The sequence below is a fragment of the Dromiciops gliroides genome, chromosome 2, assembly GCF_019393635.1.
Source record: "Dromiciops gliroides isolate mDroGli1 chromosome 2, mDroGli1.pri, whole genome shotgun sequence".
Classification (NCBI taxonomy): Eukaryota; Metazoa; Chordata; class Mammalia; order Microbiotheria; family Microbiotheriidae; genus Dromiciops; species Dromiciops gliroides.
In genome coordinates this window covers 346,603,200-346,626,254 of record NC_057862.1, presented here as the reverse complement: position 1 = coordinate 346,626,254, position 23,055 = coordinate 346,603,200, and the positions used below count along the sequence as shown (strand labels likewise).

The 23,055-nt window shown below is 38.4% G+C and overlaps 1 protein-coding gene across 1 annotated transcript in view; it reads right to left on the bottom strand.

Moving 5' to 3' along the window:
• Positions 1–723: 723 nt before the first annotated feature.
• Positions 724–23,055, bottom strand: part of ATP6V0E1 (ATPase H+ transporting V0 subunit e1) — a 42,886-nt gene continuing 20,554 nt past the window's right edge. The window contains exons 3-4 of the mRNA XM_043990234.1: positions 11,957–12,087; positions 724–1,231 (exon numbers count right to left, since the gene is read on the bottom strand). Of these exons, the coding sequence (XP_043846169.1) occupies positions 11,994–12,087 (94 nt within the window). The 3' untranslated portion in view covers positions 724–1,231; positions 11,957–11,993. The remainder of the gene's footprint in view (positions 1,232–11,956; positions 12,088–23,055) is intronic.

Below are 23,055 nucleotides of genomic sequence, written 5' to 3'. Positions count from 1 at the left end.
CCTATGTAAAGACTGGGTGAGGGAGCAAAGCTTGTAGAAGACCTTGAGAAGGACATGATGGTTATCTTGAAGTATTTGAAAGGGTATTATGTGGAGGAGACACTTTTTTTTTCCTTTTTGGTCCCAAAGGGCAGACCCAAGAGCATTGGGTGAAATTTTAAAGAGACAACTTTAGGTTTGGTGGCAATAAAAACTTCCTAACAATTAGAGCTATCCAAAAGCAGAATGGTCTGACTTGGGAAGTGGTAGGGTTCACTCTATTTGGAGATATTCAAGCAGCACTTTGAGCATGTTGTCGTGAATATTCCATTTGAATAAGGATTGGATTAAATTGGATTAGAACTTTGGTTCCTTCCAGCTCTCAAATTCTGTGACTCAAATGCTATCTAGTCCCCTCTTTTCCCAGGCCTCTCTTGATCCTTCATTTTGTTCTGCAACTGATTGACTTTTCAAATATTTATCAATGTTTGTGTCTTATTCTTTCAGTACACTGGTAAACTCCACCACGTCTTATCTAAAATTCTCATGCCTTTCGTCCCCTTTGCACAGTGGGTACTTAATATTTTTTGAGGGAATATATGTTATTTCATGCGTTCCAAACTACATAGGTGTTTGCATCAGTAAGCAAAGAAATTCAGGACTTTTCTTAAATTATTAGAATTTTAAAGTTGTAAAATCAGCAATAGCCCTTATAAAAGAAAATTCATAAACACTGAAACCAGATTTCCATAGAAAGCAGAAAAAAAATAATTTATTCCACAGGGAGATAGAAATGTAATTTTAAACTCTTTGGAAAATACAGCTCAATACAGCTCCAACACCTTTAGGGTACATTTTTTCTCTGAACATGATCTCCTGGTGATTAACAAAACCGTAGCCATTCATCTTGCTGTAGGAGTCTTAAACACATCATTTATTTTTAATGTGGTTAATGGTAGAGGGAGGAGTTCTTCAAGTTCGTAGATGTGAACAGGAAAAAAACATTCTTCTGCATCACAAAGTTCATATACCTTTGGTGTATTTGGCATGTACTTCAGATAAAGTAGGCACACAGTTTGACATAAAGTAATTTAAGAGTATGTAATAGAAAAAAAATAACCCTGAACTTTAGAATAAGACAAAAATTCAAGTATAGTGTAAATATTTAAGGCAGCTGGTCTCCAAACAGATGAGTTAAGGCAGTCTTTAGATTAAGAGGTGCTTTAACATGTAGATGATATATCTTCTTTACCTGCAAAATAAAAACATTCCAGTTATTAACACTTCTCATGAGGAAAAGATTCACTTAGTAATCAGTAAATTAGGACAGTGAATCATAAAGTTAAGCAGGTCAATAATTAAAAATGAAAAAAACACATATAGCATGTCTAGCTGTGGAAAATAATGTAGTAAAGGAAAAAAATGTGCTGGCTTTGAAGTGAGAGAACCTGGATTAAAATCCTAGCTCTTTTACTTACCTATATAACCTCAAACAAATCAAATAAGTTTTCTGGGGCTCAGTTTCCTTGTGTGTGAAATGAAGGGGATGGACTAAAAATCTTGTGATTTGTTTTAAAAATACAATGAAACTAAAATCTCAACATACTTGACAACAATAATTGGTAACTGGAATATAATAAAAAAGTAGTAGGATAGGTTGTTTTTTAGTCTATGCAAATTAAAACCAATTTATCAAATGATAAATTAGTCATCCCTTCCCCTCTTTTAGTAGGAAACAGGATTATTACAAGTGCAGCTAATAAGAATATTTCTTATTTCTTTGTCCACTCTTATTTAAACAAATATGAGGGAGGGGGGCAAGGTAGAGTAGAATTCCATCTTTCAACTTATCAAATAAAAGCATTAAAAACCTGACAGTCAAAAGTCACTAAACTGTACATGCTCTTTTTAACCCAATGATAACATTAGTAGTAGGTCTAAAGAGATTAAATTAAGAGGAATATGACTCCTATATACAAAAATATTTATACCAGTTCTTTTTGTAGTGGCAAAGAGCTAAAGAAAGGGGCTGAACATCAATTGGGGAATGGCTTAATGAAATAAGTTATATGAATGTAACGGAATATTACTAAACTTAAAATATGTCAAAAGGGACAGTTTTATGAGAAACCTAGAAAGATTTATAGGAACTGATGAGGAGTGAAGTAGTGGAACCAGAAAACAAATGAATACAATGCCAACAACACCAAAGACAAACAACTTTGAAAGACTTAAAATCTCTGATCAATGTAGCGAATGACCAACCACAATTACTGAGAGCTGACTTTAGAATATGCTACCCACCTCTAGACACAGAGATGATGGACTCAGGGTGCAGAATGAGACAAACATTTTTGGATATCACCAATAAGAAAATTTGTTTTAAGTATGTTTGTTAGAACAATTGTTTTCCTTTCAAATGGTGGGGGAAGGGGGCAGCTAGGTGGCGCAGTAGATAAAGCATCAGCCCTGGATTCAGGAGGACCTGAGTTCAGATCCAGATGCAAACACTCAACACTTACTGTGTGACCCTGGGCAAGTCACTTAACCCTCACTGTCCTGCCCCCTCCTCCCCAAATCAAATGGTGGGGGAGAGAGGAGGAAGGAAAGGAAAGAAGTACTTAATCGAAAATAATAATAATAATAATAATAATAATTTTTTTAAAACTCAGGCCGGTTAATTATGGGTTGTTTCTACCAGCCAGTCATTCTTAAGATGAGAGGTGCCATATAACTCCTGAGGGTTGGATGGTATAAGACCAAATGGATTTAATTTCCTATCTCTTAGAAAGCATGAATTTGCCTCTCACCATGACAAGGTCTTTCTATGGGAAGGTGTATGAACACCTCTTGGGAAGGTTGCGTTGGGCATTCCTGAACATGTGTGGGTTAAACTGGGTAACCTCCCTGGTCCATTCCAACATAAAGATTCATTGTTCCAAAGCCAGAGCTGGTACAGTAGAATAAGCCCTGCTTAGAATAAAAAAATTTATGTTCAAATCCCAGGTCAGTTAATTACTACATCTATGACCTTAGGCAAGCGACCTTTCCTCTCTGAGTCTCCTACTCCTCATCTGTTGAGAGGAGTTGGACCATATGATTTTCTAAGGTCTCTTTCAACTTGAAATCCTATGATCCAAAAATCTAACCAAGTTCTGTAAATTCAGGTTAGGTATCAGACTATAGTAAGCTGGATATGGAAGATCTGGAGGCTAGATATAAGAAGTATATGTGGAGGGCAGCTAGGTGGCATAGTGGATAAAGCACCGGCCCTGGATTCAGGAGGACCTGAGTTCAAATCCGGCCTCAGACACTTGACACTTATTAGCTGTGTGACCCTGGGCAAGTCACTTAACCCTCATTGCCCTGCAAACAAACAAACAAAAGTATATGTGGAGGGTCTCTGGATCAATAGGCCAGCCCTTTCAAACATGACAGAGAGGTTCCAAACTCAAGACTATTAGCCTGATTCATTATCTTTAGTACTAAAGGTTCCAAAAATCATGCACAAAGGCACCTGGTAGCTTAAGAATTCACTGGTACAGGCTGGGCTATTTCTGATCCCTGAGGACAGAAGGCATCACAATGGTAGAAAATTACAAGCACTAGTATTTTAAAACAAAAACAAAGTCCAAGTGACATGCAAAACAATTTGTACATAAGCAAACTTGGGCTAGAGGCAAAGAAATGACATGGGCTGAAAGCTTTTAGTGGCAGATGGTTTAAAAAGGTTAAATTCAGAATTTAGAAAAGTATTTTCAAACAGGAGTGAAGTAGTGGAAACTGTTTGAAAATACTTTTCTAAATTCTGAATTTAACCTGGCTTTTTAAAAAATTAAGCATTAAGTTAAATAACATGATCTTGTGTTCTGAAGTTGGAGTGAGTAAAAAAAAAAAGTTAATTTTCCTTCTACTGTACAATTGTTCTGTTTTTAGATAGCTCACATGGTCTCTTTTCAAGCTTCCTCATTTGTAAAATAAGGGAAATAAGACAAAGGTATTGTGTGCTTAAGACTTTCAGGTTAAAGGCTTTATCTAAAGTGCTATTATTAAAACCAGAGTCAGGGAAACATTTTGAAGAAATTCTTTGATGAAATTGGGCCCGAGCCCTCAAGTTAAATGCTATATTTCTAAATTATTGCTATGTGGCAATGAATTTAATTTTTACTCAGACTTTTAACTTTCATCTAAATAAGTGAAATCTGGCTTTTCCTAACTACTCCAGCACTCCTGATCGAACACTCCTTCAATAATTGTGTATAGCTCTCATTTGACATTTATCCAGCTCACAAATACTTACCTAGTACAAATTGTGGTAAGCAGCTCTGTGTCTGTTGACAAGAGTACTGGTCTGAGACTTAGTTCTGGTTCAGCTACTATGTGTTTTTTTTTTTATATACAACAAGTTATCTTTAGCTCTCTGGTTCTCAGTTTTGTCATGTGTAAAATATGGGGAGGAGGTAAAATGATATCTAATCTCTCTTTAGGCACTATTAACACCCCCCACCCCAACACAAACACAAACTAACTCTCTCTCTTCACTCTTTCTTTCTCTCTCTCCCCCTCCCTCCATCCCAGGGGTTACATATCCTCAAGCAGCTTATGATTTAGTAGGTCCAACAAAAGAGACATAAAACAGATAAGGCATAAGAAGACAACACATGGCTATAAGTAAATGCCAAATAGATGCAAAAGACAAGTTTAGGTAAGACAGCACATTGTAGCTAGTGTGATCAAAGGAAAGCTTCGCCAAAGATATGGGATAAGAGCTGGATATTTAAAGAATAGGAGAATTCAGCTATGTGAGGATGAGAGAATGGCAAAAGCAACAGTAGAAATATGCAAGCTGTTTTCAGAGGATAGTGTGAAGTCATTTGCTAGTAAATTAACAAGAATTTATCACCCTGACTCACATATACATTTAATATACATTTTAGTTCATTTGATACATGAATTCAATGAAATATTTGAGATGCCCACTATATATGTACTACTGTAACATGTATATACATATATCTCTATAAGAGATACAAAAGCAAAAATGACATAACCAATGCCTTCAATGATATCTTACTTAGAGTGGGAGTGGAACCAATGGGATACACATAAAGATAAAGCAGGAAGTGATGGGAGGCAAGGAGAGTACAGGCAAATTACTCTAGTCCAGGAAAAAAAACCTAAACTTTCGGCTGAGGCTAGAAGAAATTAAGAGACATGAAACAGAAAAGGTAATACCTGAACTGAGTCTTGAAGGAAGATAAAGAATCTTAAAAAGAGGGTTAGTAATTCGTTACAGGCATTGGGGATGACCTGTGTGAATGCATGGAAGTGCAAATTGGAATGTTGAGTTCAAGGAACAATTAGCAATCTAGTATTGCTAGCATACAGAATGAATGAAAGATGGTACCAAACAGAATACACACCTACAAATCCCCCCTCCTCCCCCACCATTGGGGGAGCTTTGATTTCCTCTAGCTATTCTGGAAGACAATTCAGAATTATGTGAAAGCAAACACTAAATTCTTTATACACTTTGACTTAGTGATTCCACTATTAGGTATATACCCAGGAGTAATGTGAAATACGCCAGAGGCAATAAATGGTAGGCTTAAAGAGAATATATTTTTTCCTAGAGGAAATGAGAAACCACTGAAGGATTGTTTTATTTTTTTATTTTAAAGCGCAGTGACAATGTCAGACACATAACTTAGGAAGATTATTTTGACAGCTGTGTGAAGGAGGGTTTGGAAAATGGATACTAGAGGCAGGGAGACCATAATAGTTCAGGCAATTAAATATAAGGGCCTCAATTGGGGGGAAGGGATCTGGACAACTGATAAGAAAGAAGGGGATAGATGCAAGAGATGTTGAAGAGGTGAAATCAAACAGGACTTGAATATAGATTGGATCCGGAGAGCAAAGGCAAAAAAAGTCAGATGACTCAGGTTATGAATCTTGATTAGAAAAAACTGATGGAACTCTCAACAGAAATAGGAAAGTTTGGTGGACAATTATGCTTGAAGTTCTGATAGTACAACCAGTTTATGTCTAGCAGACAACTGGGCTTAGAGTATAATAGTGTATCACTAGATATTCAAATGTGGGAGTTGTCTGTGTAGAGGTGATAACTGAACCCATGGGTACAGATAAGATCAAAAAGTGAAAAAAGTACAGAGGGGACAGCTAAGTGGCACAGTGGATAAAGTACCAGCTCTGGATTCAGGAGGACCTGAGTTCAAATCCAGGCTCAGACACTTGACACTTACTAGCTGTGTGACCTTGGGCAAGTCACTTAACCCTCACTGCCCTGACCACCCCCCCAAAAAAAGGTAAAAAAAAAAGTACAGAGTGGGAGACTGATGATCCAGCAAAGACCACCAAGAAAGAAAAGCCAAAAATATAGGAAAACAAGTGTTAGGGAAGTTATGGAAAGACAATATTTAGGAAAGATAGTGACAAGAAGTACAGAAAGGTCAGGAGGAGTAGTAAAGACTAAGGGCATATATTCCTGAATGGAAGAGGATGGGATCAAGGAGAAAATTAGAGGAGTTAGGCTTGGCTGAAAAGTCTTTGTTATCCTCTGAGACTATAAAAACGGAAAACGTGATATAAGTTTGAGATGGAGAAGAGGAAAGCTAAAGAACTGAAGACAAATGAAGTCAATTTCTCTGGAGCGAGGGAGTCAGGGTCATCTAGTGAGAGAAGAGAAAGAACAGCCATGGCACAAAGGGTTGAAAAAAGAGGTTTTGTAGGGCTGACGTGTGGAGTGTGACAGAGGATTGGAGATGATTACCATGAAAGCCTATTTGAGGTTAGATAACATGAATGCAGTAGCTTAAGAATGGAAGATGATGGTGATGACAGCCCATGGTTGAGGACTGACAGAGTGTTAAGGGGAAACAGACAAGAGGCACAGAGATTTAAGTTGTTGTTCAATAATTTTCAGTTGTGCCCAATTCTCTGGGACCCCATTTGGGGTTTTCTTGGCAAAGATACTCGAGTGGTTTGCCATTTCCTTCTGCAGCTCATTTTACAGATGGAGAAACTGAAGCAAACAGGGTTAAATTGCTTTTTCAGAGTCACATAGCTAGTAAGTATCTGAGGTTGGATTTGAACTCAAGTTTTTCTGACTCCAGCTCTGTTGCTCTATCCACTGCAACACTTTGATGCCCCAAGGTGGAGTACAAAGGCTTACTGAGCTGGCTAACAATTTTAACAAATGTTTATTAATCACCTAGTATGTACCAGGAACTGTGCACCTGTCAGTATCTGTTCTCACAGGTTTTATAATCTACTGATTCTACTGGATTTATCTATAGTCCAGAATAAGAAGAAAAGAAAGGTAGCCTAGAACAGGGAGGGGTAGAGGGACTAGAAGGCATCATGAAGAACAGGTTCAGGCAAAGTGAGGCAACAGAAACAATAGGAAAGTAGACTGATCAAAGAGGAGCATGTCATGGAGGTGTACCCTCTGATCAAGTTCCAGGCTTCCGTACATACATAGCTCGGGAGCCCTGTGGCTCCTGCCCTGAGTAAAGGTGTCCTTGCTCAGGTGCAGTTATCTGCTCCATGCATCTCCCCTAGCAAACTTTACAGATGTTCTCTAGGATTGTCATGCTCAATAGCAAAACAACAACCCTACTTTCATATTAAGAAAGCAGAACCTAAGGAGACTCTATGAGTACTTTCAACTCCAATGTCTTCTCCTTGTGAAATTTAAGGAATGGTCTTGTTAACACTTAAAAGATTTCCTAGTTCTTTGCTGTTAAGGTTTTCATGATCTTAGTGGCATTTGTCCTTATGACTAATGATGTAACTTCTCTTTCTAATCTGTAATACTTGTAATATTTCAAAGGGAACTTAAAAGGAACTTGGATTTAGATGCATATTTAGCAGCATAAGGTACTTCTTTTGAGGGAGTGCAACCTCGTTTTTCAATAAAATGCAGTGTATTTTTTGTCTGTAAGGGATTTTGTATGTGTGTCCAAAAAAACCCAACCCAACAGATTTTTGTACCAAATTATATTTTTCTTGTTAACTGTCTAATAAAAAGGGGTATATAGAGATGGAAACAAATATAATTGCTTTTTAAAAAGACCATGGAAGTGGAACAATTTAGGGTAATGGTAAGGTCTAAGGTAATACTACCCTTGTGGGCTGCTGAAAGCAGAGAGGGAGGTCTTAGGAACTGAAGAGTTTAATGAACTGAGAGACCAGAGTGTTTGAAGAGATATCAACATAAACACTGAAGTCCCTGCTTAATGAAGATAGCCAACCAGGTGGAAAAAACCACGAGCTAAGTACTAAACTCCTTGAGAAAAAAAGGAAGAGTGATATAGTTGTTGGATGTGCCTGCAATGAGGTTTTGGACGGCATGACAGTGAGGGATAGAATCAACTACAAAGAAGAGCCTAATGAATGATGGTAGCAGAAAAATCATCAGGAACAGAAGTGGAGAGCAGAGCATGAAAGAACGGGTCAGTCAGTGCTAGAGAGGATGTGATGCTTTGGGACAAAGTCATGTTTCTAGAAGGCAAAAAAAAAAATTGTCAAAGATCTAAAGGGAAAAAAATTTTTTTTTTAACCCAGTAGGGGTTTTGAGAGGGAGGACTAAGCAGGATTGGGAAGAGCATATGATATAAATAGCAGGTGAAAGGGATTTTTGTCTTGGCAGATGGCAGCTATGAAGAACAAGATTAGAGGTGGAAAAAGAAATTTGATACAGGACATAGGAAGTATCAAATCTGGAGCTTACAGACTAAATCAGCAGCAAAATTTTAATGAGAAATTTGGTTTGAAGGTGCTTCTGCTAACGATAGTTTCCAGGTAGGACTCTTAATGGATCGGAGTAGGGAGAATAAAATGATTATTGTGGTGGGGAAGTTCAGGGGGTAAAGGAGAAGCATGCAGTTACTATTTTAATTTGAATTCATTTGAATGAATGACAATAAAGTCAAAAGTCTATATCTCGTATCAAAATGAGGAACCATGACCAAATTGGTCTGGATTTGAGAGAAAGTTTGATAAAAAGCCCTTTCTCAGAGCAGGATGTACATTAAGTAGGAACAAAGATTTACTAATTATGATACTCTCAATGCTCATTCCTCAGATTATTATTATTCTACATCTAATGGCAAATCCTTTGCTATGCATTGTTTTTGATTTCCATACTGTAAACTCACAACAAAGAAATGAAACATATATAAACAATTCTGATATGCTCCTGTGTATCTATTAATATTAAGTCTCATTTAAAATTTAGATTTCAGAGATCTGTACTCTGGAGTATTTGTATAAGACTGCTAACCAATGAATGAAATGAGCTACAATTTCTCCTATCATTTAACTACTGTGGTTCAATCCTTTCAATAAGTGAAAGAAAATCATAACAATTAAGGTGATTAAAACAACAAGTCAGGTAGCATATAGGAGAGTATTTTTTTTATGTTGATGAAATTGAATAGTTCTAAAGCATGAATGATTGATTGTTCCCCAGTGTACTCAACTGAACTTATGTCCTGGCTTACACCTCCTACTTTCCAAATTTGGTCACTTAAAATAATTATTAAAAAAAACAACACAACTCAGGGGGCAGCTTAGGTGGTGAAGTGGATAAAGCAATGGCCCTGGATTCAGGAGGATCTGAGTTCAAATCCGGCCACAGACACTTGATGCTAGCTAGCTATGTGACCCTGGGCAAGTCACTTAACCCTCATTGCCCCCCCCACTATCAATTTTGGGGGTGGTTCTGGCTTTGGAACAATTTTTTTGTTAAGGGTCATTGCTAATAACAGTTTTCTCTCTTATTTTTTTTTAATTATGAAAATAGTATGATAATAGAAGTACATTTTTGAATAAAAGAAAAAAGCAAGATGGAAAAGAACCTAGCAGTACTCACTCAATCTCAGACTATATAATACAAAACAATAAAAATCAAAACTGGTTCTGGTCAAAAAATTAGAAAAATTAGATAGGAAGAATAGGTTAGTTTCACAACGTAAGAAACAAACTAATATAGTAATACGGTGTTGGAGAGACCCAAAGACTCCAGCTACTGGGATAAAGACTCAATTCTTCAATAATGAGTGCTCAGAAAACTGGAAAGCAGTTTTGCAGAAATAAGGTTTAGACAAATACCTCAAACAAAATTAGGTTTAGAAAAATACCACAATAAGTACCAAATTGATACAGCACATAAACATAAAAGAAACATTATAAACAAATTAAGGGAGTAGGGAAAAAGATTCTTTCCACAATTATAGATAAGGAAAAAAAAACTTGACCAACAAGGCAGAAACTTACAGTAGATAAAATGGATACTTCTAATTAAAATAGAAAAATAGGAATAGAAAAGCTTTTGTACAAACAAAATCAGTGTAGTTGAAATTAGAAAGGAAATATCTGGGAAAAAATCTTTAGAGAAAGTTTCTCTAATAATGGCCTGAGACCCAAGATAGAGAATTCAAATATAAGAGCCATTCCCCAAGAGATTAATGGTTAAAGGATATGAAAAGACAATTCTAAAGAGAAGAAATCCAACCTAAGAACAAAAAAATGTTCCATTTCAGTAATAATATGTAATGAAAATTAAAACAATTCTGGTTCTATCTCTTACCTATCAGACTGACAAATGTGACCCCCCTCCCAAAAAAAAAAAAAAAGAAAATGAAAATTTCTGGAGGGGAAAACTTTAGAGCTAAAAGGGACATAAGAAATAAACTAGTTCAAACTAATTTATATGTAAAGAAACTAAGAAGTAAAATAATTTGCCCATAATTGGTGGCAGAATGATGACTAAAACTCAGGACTCACAATAGCCAGGTTAGTATTCTTTCCATTATACCATGTATAAATTACAGAAACTTGGATGGTACTGAATGGCTCTAAATATCCCCTGACTACATGAGTGGAAAATGAAGAATCTGGAGAAAGCTATCTCACAAGAGACCATGAGGCAGATTTAAGGCCTGATTACTAAAGAAAATTGCTAAAATTTTAGTTCTTTTAAGAACTAGTTTTGTTCTGCCTAGATTGATGACTAATCTCATCTACAAATAAAGAGTGGCTTAAAAAGGTAAAGGATTTTTCTTATCACATAAATTCAGATTCTTTTTCTTCCTGTGTGAAACAAGTCCTCACTTTCTGGCACATTCAACTTGATAAACTTTACTTAGAGTACATGTCTAATCAACTACATGTGTTTCAATTTACATATATTTATATCAGGTTTTTCCTTCTCAAATGCCCAAATAATTTCAAACAAGTTCCCAATCTAGAGTGAACTTCAAAGAACCTCTGGATGAAGCCTCATTTAAGAGTCTTCAGCATTTTCCTACAGTCATGACTCGACTGGAATATCACTAAACTCTACATACTCTCTAAGTAGTATAGTTTACTTTGTTGTTTGTCCTTCATTTTCGAAGAGGACCATGACATCAAGTGATATCATGGCTTGTAGTGAATTGGATTTAAGTGAGGGAGGGCTGTGCAAAGTCACTAACCTAAGTCACTACTCCAGAGACATTTGGATCCAGTAGCAAGATATACATCAAGATGACTGGAGATGGCCCCAGATATTTAAGGCAATTGGGGTTAAGTGACTTGCCCAGGGTCACAAAGCTAGTGTATGTCAGAGGTGAGATTTGAACTCAGGTACTCCCAACTTCAGGGCCAGTGCTCTATTCACTGTACTGCCTAGTGATGAATTACATTCATCAATGAAGCACTAATGAATACTATATGGTACTAATGAACTGATGAGTACAGTCCCCAGAGCATGTCCAGATGGACCAACTAGTGAGTTTTTGTAAATTCAGTGATATTGAAGAAACTCCTATAGTGATTCACTTCCAAATCTGTTTGTTTAATCCAAATCAGGTTTAAATTGGGATACAGATGTATGTTCAAATAGCCTTCAAAAACTGTCCCTAATCAGAGACCCAGCAACACTCATATGAAAGGCCCCATTTATACTTACCTAGATGACAAGAGAATCATACAGATCGTCCTCTTCCTCAAGGCCAGTGATGCTTGAGATACCAGATGGTTTCATTTGTTAACTGTGGCCCAAAAAGAGGGTTGAGCTGGGCTAGAATAGCAATCAGCCAACTGCAAAATGAGGGGTAGGGGTGGTTTGAAAAGGGTGTTGGGAGAAGGGAAAAATTGAAATTATATTAGAGCCATAACCACTTGTAGGTACAAGATTGTGATAACATACATGTCTCTTAATACCATGTAAAGACAAATAAACCATTTCTTTGACAAATCATCCATAGCCTTCAAGCCAGACAAATTACGGTAAAAAGGATTTTTCCCCCTGTCCTATTTAGGATTTTTAGTACTAGAGGATTTCAGATAGTCCCTTTTCATCAGGGAGCAAACATCTCAACTTTTCCCTCTTTTCCTTCTCTAAAAATCTTATGTCCTCCCACAAATATTATGTACTCCCTGAAGTCTTCTCCAGACAAAAAGTCCCAGGTTCTTCAGTTGATCTTTACCTGGTTACATTTCTCTAGATGTCTGTCAATGTCCTTCCTAAAATGTGGGGAGGAGAGAATATAATTCTCCAGATGTGGTCCAACCAGGGTTGAGTACTGCAGAAAAATAACCTCAGTTGTTTTGGAAATTAAAGCTCTGATGCAGCCTCTGAGTCTATTTGCTTGTTAGTTACCATGGCACATTATTGGGCTTATAGTTCACCCAAAACCCCGTATCTTTTTAGGTGAGCATGCTTCTGTTCTCATATATATGTATATGTGTGTATATATATATATACACACACACACACACATACATGTATATACATATATAGAAAATCAATTTTAAAAATATAAGACTTCACATTTATTCTTATTAAATTTCATTTTATTAGATTTTGCTCAATGTTTTAGCCAGCTGAGATTGTTTTAGATCCTGACAATATTAATGTTAACTAGCATCTAAATTATCCCTACCAGCTTCGTGTCATCTGCAGATTTGATAAGCATGTAAAATCTTTATCAAAGTCACTGATAACAATGCTAAACAGTACAGATTCCTGAGGCAGATTCCATTAGAAGTTTTTGTTTTTGTTTTTTTTATTTTGACCTCATACATTAACACTTTGGTTCCTGCCATTCAATCAGCTCCTTATACTCCAAAGGTACTATCAGCCAATTAGAGTATTGGTATAGGTTAAGCAGAGTTCATCAAAGCATCAGACAAGGTCTCTTTATATCCTGTGGACAGAACAAATATGCCAATTGGAAATTCAACTTGTTTCAGGCATAACATGTGCTTGAAGAAGTCATGTTGGGTTCTAGTGATCACTGCTTTCTTTTCTAAATGTTCACAAAATATCCCTTCAAAAATAGATGCTAGGGGTGGCGCAGTGGATAGAGCACCAGCCCTGGAGTCAGGAGTACCTCAGTTCAAATCCGGCCTCAGACACTTAACACTTACTAGCTGTGTGACTCTGGGCAAGTCACTTAACCCCAATTGCCTCACTAAAAAAAAAAAAAAAAAAAGATGCTAAATTTTGCCAGGCATTGAAGTCAAGATTACTGACCTATAGTTTGTAGATGTTGCTCTTTTCCCTTTCTAGAAAATCTGAGCAACATTCCTTTTATCCTGTAGCCCCTTTCTCATTCTTCATAATCTTTCAAATACCCAATTGACAATGGCATAGAAATCACATCTACTAACTCAGTATACCATGGGATGTAAATCTTATGGGTCTGGTGACTTGAGACTTATTAAATACAGCTAGTTAAGTCTTATCTCCAAATTTACTTAATTTTAACTCTCAGTCCTTCTTATTCTGTCTTTTCTAATCCAAATATTAATTACTTTAGTGAGAAAACAGAAACATAACAAAAAGTACACGGTTCTGCCTTGTCTCTTTTTCTTTATCGTAAAGACATCTACCTTGAGCAATGGTCATATTTTTCTTTGATCCTTCCCCTTCCCAAAATATTGTTAAAAAACCAACAACTCAGTTTGGGTAGAAGCCAGGGTATATAAAATAACTGTGCTGACTTCTTCCAAACTGGTATCATATTAAATTCCTGAGACAAGAGAAAAATTTCAAGACAAGGCCAAATCCCAAAAGGATTTGTCCTTTCAGGCTTCTTTTAGTGCAAATTATTATCATATTGGACAAATGGGATAATGAATATAAAATGCTTTAAAATAAGTATTATATAAATGTTAGCTATTATTTTCATAATAACTTTTCTGATGATGGCATCATAGTCATATCATTAGAAAAATCCAAAATCCAACGGTCAACAAACCAACCACAATCGTCACTTGTAAGGCTGCTGGAGAATCTAAATCTATCTGCTACATCAGAAACCGGTGCCCAGAGGCAGAAACAAAACTAAATAAAACAACTCCACCCCCATCACACCCCCAAATACACAAAGAATAAGGTTTTGTGGCAGGAAATAGGCACCTGGGGAAATCATTCCAAAATAGATATCTTATGCTGACTCATTTTTTCAAACAAAAGTTTATGCAGATAAGATAGATTTGTCCTTCTGATTGACATGTTAAATAAACAAAATATCTCAGATAAGTAGCTAAGTTTTTAGCATCTACTGAACGCACTGAATGCTGAGAGAGAGAGAGAGAGAGAGAGAGAGAGAGAGAGAGAGAGAGAGAGAGAGAGAGAGAGAGAGAGGCCGGCCAGTATATTAGAGAAAGCTTTTTACTTAAGCTATCACTAACATGTTGCAGAGCTAAGAGGCATGGAAAATTCCACAGAAACCAGGGATTCCCCAACCCAGGCAGGCAGTCCATGCAGGGTGACTCCAAAATGGCTGCATTTGCTTTCAGAAGAAATGATGTTTATTACGAGAGAAAGATCCTACTTAGAAATATTAAAGCAAGTATTTATTAGACTCATACCAATCCCCAGCTCTCCTCTCCCTTCCCCAGAATGGAAGAGTACTAAAAATATTTCAGTTCTGATCATTCTATTAACATATTCACAAGTTGAAAAGATCCAGTTTGTCACAGGAGAACGTACCAAAGGAAAAATAGCTGTATGTATATATTCACGAGTCTTATGTAGTGGGTTAAGATAAGATATGTGTCAACATCCAAAAAGACAACATCATAGATTTAGAGCTGCAAGGGACCTCGGAGGTCATGTATTCTAACTCTCTCATTATACAGAAGAAACTGAAGCCCAGAAACCTGTCCAACATCATGCAGGTAGCAAATGGCAGAGCTTGAATTCAAAATAAGGTGCTCATGGGGGCAGCTAGGTGGTGCAGTGGATAAAGCACCAGCCCTGGATTCAGGAGTACCAGAGTTCAAATCCGGCCCCAGACACTTGGCACTCACTAGCTGTGTGACCCTGGGCAAGTCACTTAACCCCCATTGCCCCACAAAAACAAAAAACAAACAAAAACAAAATAAGGTGCTCTGACTCCAAGACCTATGCTCAGATGTTCTATTGATTCCTGGGTCCCTGCTGACAGACAAAAATCACTACTTACATACTTTTTTAAAAAGTCTACTCTAAGCAAAAATACTTACTTTTTTTAAAAAAATAAGAAAATCCCTCAAGAAACAGTACAGGCAAGTTCATTAAAAATTTCCAACCAACTGAGTTCTATGCCTACCCTTCTGATTTGAGCCTGCCTCAAAATTTTTCTTTGAAGCTGATAAACACACAGAAGAACTGAAAGAAAAAAAAATCCACTTTGAATTGATGGAAGTGGGTGGAGGAGAGATCATATTCCAGTAGTGAGTTTATTACTTCATGTGTACGAAAAGAACTAAATGTACCCTTAACATTTGGCCAAATCATTCCACTTGTCTCTATAACCTGAACTCCAGCCCAGTTACTGAATATCTCAGCTTATTTCACTACCAAGGCAGCCCTGGAGTCAAAAGAACTTGAGTTGGTCTCAAAGAATATTCACAAGAAACCTACGGTAACCAGAAGAGATCCTTAACGTTCTCTTTCATAGAGAAAGCCTACCTGAAATACCATGTTGTTTCATGTGAAGAGATTTTTACTTTCTTCCTCATCTTCCTTTATCCTTTTCTCCTACTCACCAGGAAAGAAGGGTGGGTACAATTCTGAATGTTAAACTTGGTGACACATTTCTTATACGCTAATTAGAAAATAGGACTAGGTCAGACTTCCCCAGTAGGAGTTAGCCTTTCCTTCAGCCTTGACCTAAGCAATGGTAGGAATAGTCCCCAGGGAGACAGTAGAACCTTTATATCAGAGTTCTTCCATGGTCTCACTGGAAGTTAGGTTCTCATTCCAAATTTTCTGGTGCCCATGATAGTGTGCTTTCTTCTAAAAGCTACTTAAAATGTATTCAAGTCAAGAATGGAAATTTGAAGCAGACTAATTCAGGTTCTATCACTTGCTTATTTTCTTCAAAATCCTCCAAAAGTCTTCTCTTTTTCACCCTTCTCGCTAGTACAGTATGTCAAAGATTACCTCTAAACGAACCACAACTGATCCAAAGGGATCTCTGTGATCTATTTTGTGAAATAAATTGCAAAGAACTGCATGAAATTATTATGTAATTTTAGAGGCTGACTGGAATATTGGAACAAGCAGTGCATTTGGAGTCGGAAGTCATGGCTTCCAACCCCAGTTTTGTTTTCTACTTATGTAACTCAGTGAAATTCAGTTTACTTCTCTGGGCCTCAATATCCTCATGTATAAATGAAAGGGGTTGGAATAAATGATCCCCGGCATCTCTTCTGGCTCTAAATTCTAGGATACTTTCAGTTACAGTGTGATAACACATTTTAACATGATGTACAGCTCTCTCAACTGTCCAGAAACCTCTGCAAATTAACATCCGACAACGTCAATTATACTGAGGGATGGGCATGAGAGGTCGTTTAGGAAAGAGGGAAAGGGAAGGTTCTGAATGTGTAGAAAGCAAACAAAGGCCTCTGAATGATATCATGATTTTACAGGCAGCAATAAAATGATATATTTGCACCTTTGCTAGGTGTTCAACATCAACTCTGAGGCTTAAGTATTCAGCACTTGGCATCACACATACAATAAAGCCTTGCCTGCTCCCACATTAGGCAAAAATTCTCTTGGCATTTTTATTTGCAACTCTTAAGCTGTGTTTTTTTGGTTATTGTTATAGTTATTTGTACATATATTTTACCTCTCCCACTAAACTATAAAATGAAAAGGAGAACTGAGGGAAGAGAGATCCCTGGCAAGACCGTGTCCAAGAGCTTTTGCATTGACCAGGGCTAAAAAGCAGAGACCCTGTTTTAGTCCTCTCTGTATCTTTCTCCTCAGGTCTTAGGAATGCTTGATTCAAGAGACATGCAATGCACTCTCCTTTTAACAGCAGGTGTTAAAAAAATTTTTGTTAAATAAATACAAACTGCAAGGAGCTTTTCAGAGGCACGCCAACTCTGGATTTAAATTCAGAGTGGGGTTTAAAACAGTTTTTGATCATTTGAGTTTTTTTAATATTCAAATACTGGGGAGAAAAAAATGACAACTTGAATTTATAGCTTGGTATCAAAACTGAGTTCTTAAACATAATTTGAGATACTTAGTAATTTTTAAAAATAACACATGGCAGGGCAGCTAGGTGGCACAGTGAATAGAGTACCGGCCCTGGAGTCAGGAGGACCTGAGTTCAAATCTGGCCTCAGACACTTAACACTTACTAGCTGTGTGACCCTGGACAAGTCACTTAACCCCAATTGCCTCACAAAAACAAACAAACAAAAATAAAACATGGGGCAAATCCAAAATGGAAAATAGTACAAGGCATAAACTGAATATTTTCATGGAATTGATTTTTAGAAATGATAACTTAGAGTCTTTGTTGAAGGGGCAGCTAGGTGGTGCAGTGGATAGAGTACCAGCCCTGGAGTCAGGAGTACCTGAGTTCAAATCCGACCTCAGACACTTAACACTTACTAGCTGTGTGACCCTGGGCAAGTCACTTAACCCCAATTGCCTCACTAAAAACAAAAACAAAAAACAAAACAACCCCCCCCCCCAAAAAAAAACCCTATTAAGGGGCAGCTAGATGGTGCAGTGGATAGAGCACCAGCCCTGGAATCAGGAGTACCTGAGTTCAAATATGGCCTCAGACACTTAACACTCACTAGCTGTGTTGACCCTGGGCAAGTCACTTAACCCCAACTGTCTCACTGAAAAACAAAACAAAACAAAACAAAAAAAAGAATCATTAACCCTAGACAGACTTAAAAATCTATTTCAATTCTCTGGAGTGAGGAAAAACTTGCAAAACAAATCCTCATCTATAATTTTACTGGAACCCAAAGGAGGGAAGTAGGGGATATCTCTACTTGATAATTCTTTTTCCAGAGAAAAGATATTATTATAAGAGGGTATTACTTAAAAGTTGATCCATTTCAAAATAATTGTGCATTCTTATAATTAGGCATGCACGAAACATCTAAAAGTCATAACAACTCCATGAAATATTATGAAGTTTGGCAATTAGCCTATGTCTAGAGAAATGACTACAAAAGCAAACATATAAAACACCTTCAGAAAAATAATGAAAAACTAGGGTAGGGGGGTGAGGAGGAGAACAGCGAAAGGTAAAGGAGGCAGAAGTTAACATTCTTAAGCTCTAAAGGTCTATGGCATAATGACAAAACCAGGAATTAAAATATGCAGAACATGACCTAGTACTATTACATCCCCTTCCCAGTCCATTCACCATTTATTATCTCACACCTGGTCTATGGCAACAGCTTCCTAATAGGAACAGGTCTGCCTGCCTAGTTTCTCCTGCCTACAATCCACCTCCCAGAACAATCTACAGGATCCTCTCCCAGCTCAACAATCTCTCATGTTTCCTCGTTGCCTACCTAATTTAACACTCGTTAGATCTCTACAACGTCCAAGGCACTGTAACAAATACAAATTTAGAAAGAAAAACAAAACTGTCCTTGCCTTCAAGGAGCTTTTATATAACCTATGGCTCAGAACCAAAATTTGGGGTCCATAACACATTTGGAGCTGGAAGCGATCTACTAGAACATCTAGCCCAACTGCTTCATTTTACAGCTAAACTGAGGCCCAGAGAGGTTAAGTGAAGTGAATTACCAAAGTAACACAGACAATAAATAGGAGAGTCTGGACTTGGACTTGGGGCTTTTGGTTTTAAATGAGCATGACTTCTGGGGCCACGTTCAATTTTGGATTTTCCATATACACATTCAAATTGTACTCTCTTTGTCTCATGTCCTTCCCAGGGAATGCTTTCAAAACATTCTCTAGGAAAGAGTATAAGATCTCAGCTCCCCTTCAACACTTAAGCTAACAATTCACAGAAATACAGAATGGGCTTTATTGTAATTGACAGAAAATGAAAAGCATTTAAGTATTTGATCCTGAGCAAAACACTTTCCCTCTCTGGTGAGTCCCACGTAGCCAAAGAAATTTACCTTAATAGGGCATCTAGGTGGCACAGTGGATAAAGTATTGGCCCTGGATTTAGGAAGACATGAGGTCAAATCAGGTCACTTGATGGTTACTAGCTGTGTGACCCTGGGCAAGTCACTTAACCCTCATTGCTCCACCCCACCCCCCCCCAAAAAGAGAGAGAGAAATTTTACTTAAACACCACCCCAGTGAACTCCAGTGGTCCTAGCTCTAGGAGGAAAAAATAAACTTCTGTTTGATTCTGAAAGATGTTCACAACCTGCCCCCTTCCTACCTTTGTGGTTTTCTAACACATTACTCCCCTCCATGTATTCTATAGTCCTACCACACTGTGCTATGCCTCAAGGGTGACGCGTCTCCATGCTTCTGGGGTGTCTGTCCCTCAACAGCTCTGGCTCTTGGAATTCCTGGTTTCCTTCAAGAATGAGTTCCAAATGCCCCCCCCCCGTTACTAGTGCTGTCTACTCTACGGTTACTTTGTATCTGTTTTGTATATATCTTATACATATTTATATACATAGATGCTGTCTCCTGTTAGAATATAAATGCTCCTTAAGTGCAGAAACAGTTCTGCTTTGGGGTTTGTATCTCCAGCACTTATGGCAGTGGCTGGCAGGCATAATAAATGAGTCTTGGTTCATGATTGTGGTTTGACTCCTTCCCTCCCTACCATCCCTCCCCATCAGCCCCTCCAAAAGAAAAGCACGGAGGAGTCCAAGAAAGTTACTCTCCCTCACCCTGGACCGACTTAGTCCAAAAGGGCAGGGTCTGCCACTTGTTCCTCAACATTATGGCTCCGGGTCCTTCTTGGTGCTGAAACTCCTCCAATGTTCTGCCAGTATTTCAGTCATTGCCTTCCCTCTCTGGAGCCATGTAGTTCCTGCTTTCCTGGGGCTACCTGATTCAAGTCTTGGGGTGCTAGGAGACGCTTCCTGCCAAAGGACTGCATTCGAACATCCACAGCGCCTTCTCTTATTTGTTACCCTTGGCTCTTTCCACCCTGTTCTCTCAGATCTATGTTTATCCTCTCCCATTTAGGCCCTACAGGGGTTGGATATGCTATATTCCCTAAGATTCAAACCAAGTATCTGCAAATATCATTACTCAACCAATCAATCATCTTTAATGTGGTATTAATGGGGTGTGAATGAGCTTACACCAATCTTGGCTACATCAATGTCCCAAGTGCAGTACCAATGGAGAAGTTTGTAGCCCTCTGTGTAGGAAGCCATCATGGACGAATTGATTTGCTCATCCTTAGCCTTGTCAACCTTGTTCAGGCTCTTCCTGTTAATTTACAGGAAAAAACCCCAAGCTCTATATGATGACCTTCAAGCACCTTCCTGAGCTGACCTTACCTATTCAACTTTATCTTTCAAATTTTCTACTCAGTATGGACAAGTCTTCTCACTGTCCCCCTATTTATTTATTTTTTGCGGGGCAATGAGGGTTAAGTGACTTGCCCAGGATCACACAGCTAGTAAGTGTCAAGTGTCTGAGGCCAGATTTGAATTCAGGTCCTCCTGAATCCAGGGCCGGGGCTTTATCCACTGTGCGACCTAGCTGCCCCCCACCCATTTATTTTTTATACCTTCTGCCTATACTGGGTATCCCAAAAGTCTTTGTGCAGTTTTAAACTTAATTGATTAAAGCTGTACTAAGACTTTTGGGACACCCTGTATATCCCTACTCATTCTTCTTCCATGCCCATTTCAAGTCTCATCTCATTTCAGGATAATTTACCCATTTTCTTAACTCCCACAGCTTTTATTGTTTGTTCTTCTCAGTTTGGAACTTAATCATATAACCTTCTACCTTCACACTGGCCGACCACCTAATCCTTGGTTTCCTTCAAAACTCAGCACAAGTATTGCCTATTTTCCTGGTCACCCCAGCTGTTAGTGTTCTCCCTAAACTTCCTTGTATTCATGTTGAATGTGTTCTATATTGGCTTACATATGTACACGCTGTCTCCTCTATTAGAATGCAGGCTACCTGAGGGCAGAAACTGGTTTACTTTCAGTTTTGTACCACTCACTCCCTGGGTTTTGTGTCTGGCACACAGTTATTCATTCAACAAGTATTTGTTCAGAATCTAACTACTACATACAAAGCACTGTGCTAGGTGCTGAGCACACAAAGACAAAATGAAAAAGACTCTGCCTTCAAGAAGCTTACATTCTGCTTGGGGGATACAAGTATGAGATAATTTGATGAAGGAAAGAACATTAATAACTGAGCAGATGATAAAAGGAATACTGGAAGAAGTGGCATGTGAATTAAAGCCTTCAAGGAAGAAGTCAAGGGTTCTGAGAGGTAAAGGTGAAGAGGGAGGAAATGACAGGCCAGTGGAACAACCAACACAAAGGGAAAGGAGAAGGAAAGGTGAGCCATGTTTAGGAAACAGCAAGCAGGCCAGAGTGTGGAGTATGTAAGAGGTAGTTATGTGACACTAAGTAGTCTGGAAGGTGACCTAGAACCAGACTATAATGGCTCACATGCCCAAACTGAGGAGTGGGTATTTTTTCCTAGAGGCAACAAGGAACCACGGAAGATTAGCTGGGGAGTGACTTGATCAGACCAGTGCTTAAAGGCAGATTAAGCAGCTGTGTAGAAAGATGGACTGGAGAGGGGAGAGATTAAAAGCAGGGAGACCAATTTGAAGGCTATTGCAATAATGCAGCCTGGAAGTGATGAGGACCTAAACTAGAGTGGTGACCCTAAGAGTAAAGAAAATGGGGGCAGCTAGGTGGTGCAGTATATAGAGCACCGGCCCTGGATTGAGGAGAACCTTAGTTCAAATCCGGCCTCAGACACTTGACATTTACTAGCTGTGTGACCCTGGGCAAATCACTTAACCCCAACTGCCTCGCCAAGGGGGGAAAAAAAAAAAAAGAGTAAAGAAAAGGGAACTGACACTGACCACAGATACTGGAGGCATCTTTGACGACTTCTTTTTTCTTAACTGCATATCAAATCAGTTGCTAAATCCTAAAAACCAAATTTCCTTTCCTTTAATTCTCCACTCAAATCCTTATTACCTATCACCTAAACCAGTATTCTCTAAAGCTGGGGCCAGAGAGGCTCTAGCCTGACCCCAAGACATACATGATTAATTAATAAGCAGTAAAATAGGTAGGGTCATTGTGGGGTTTGACTCCAACACAGCTATGGCTACTCTCCCACATGCACCCTGTCTCCACCTTCCACTTTCTTCCTCTGGTGGGCATGCTCCTAACTCCCACCCCTTCTCAGTCAGGTATAGATAGGCCTTTTAGGGAGTACCTATTACCGGCTCCCTTCCCCCAAGGAGGCAGTACTGGTACTAGTGGAAATTTTCTCTGGGATTCCACTGGGAAAATCTGTCATGCCTTTCCCTTCTCCCAGGCATATGACTCCCTGATCTCCAGATCAGCTGGGGTTAGGTCACAGCACCCCCTAGGATGTGTCTCTGCCCTCCAGGGGGCAGTGACAGGTTAGTCCCCCCACCTGTTTTGGAAGGAACAGAGCAGACAATAAGCAGGCATTGATGGATTAGGAGAGACAGCAGCTCCCATTGCACTTTCTTTTCCCCCAAATCAACCCCTCTTCCATTTACCCATTTGTGTCAAGGGCACCACTATCCTTCCAGTTCATAATCTCTGTTTCACATGTGA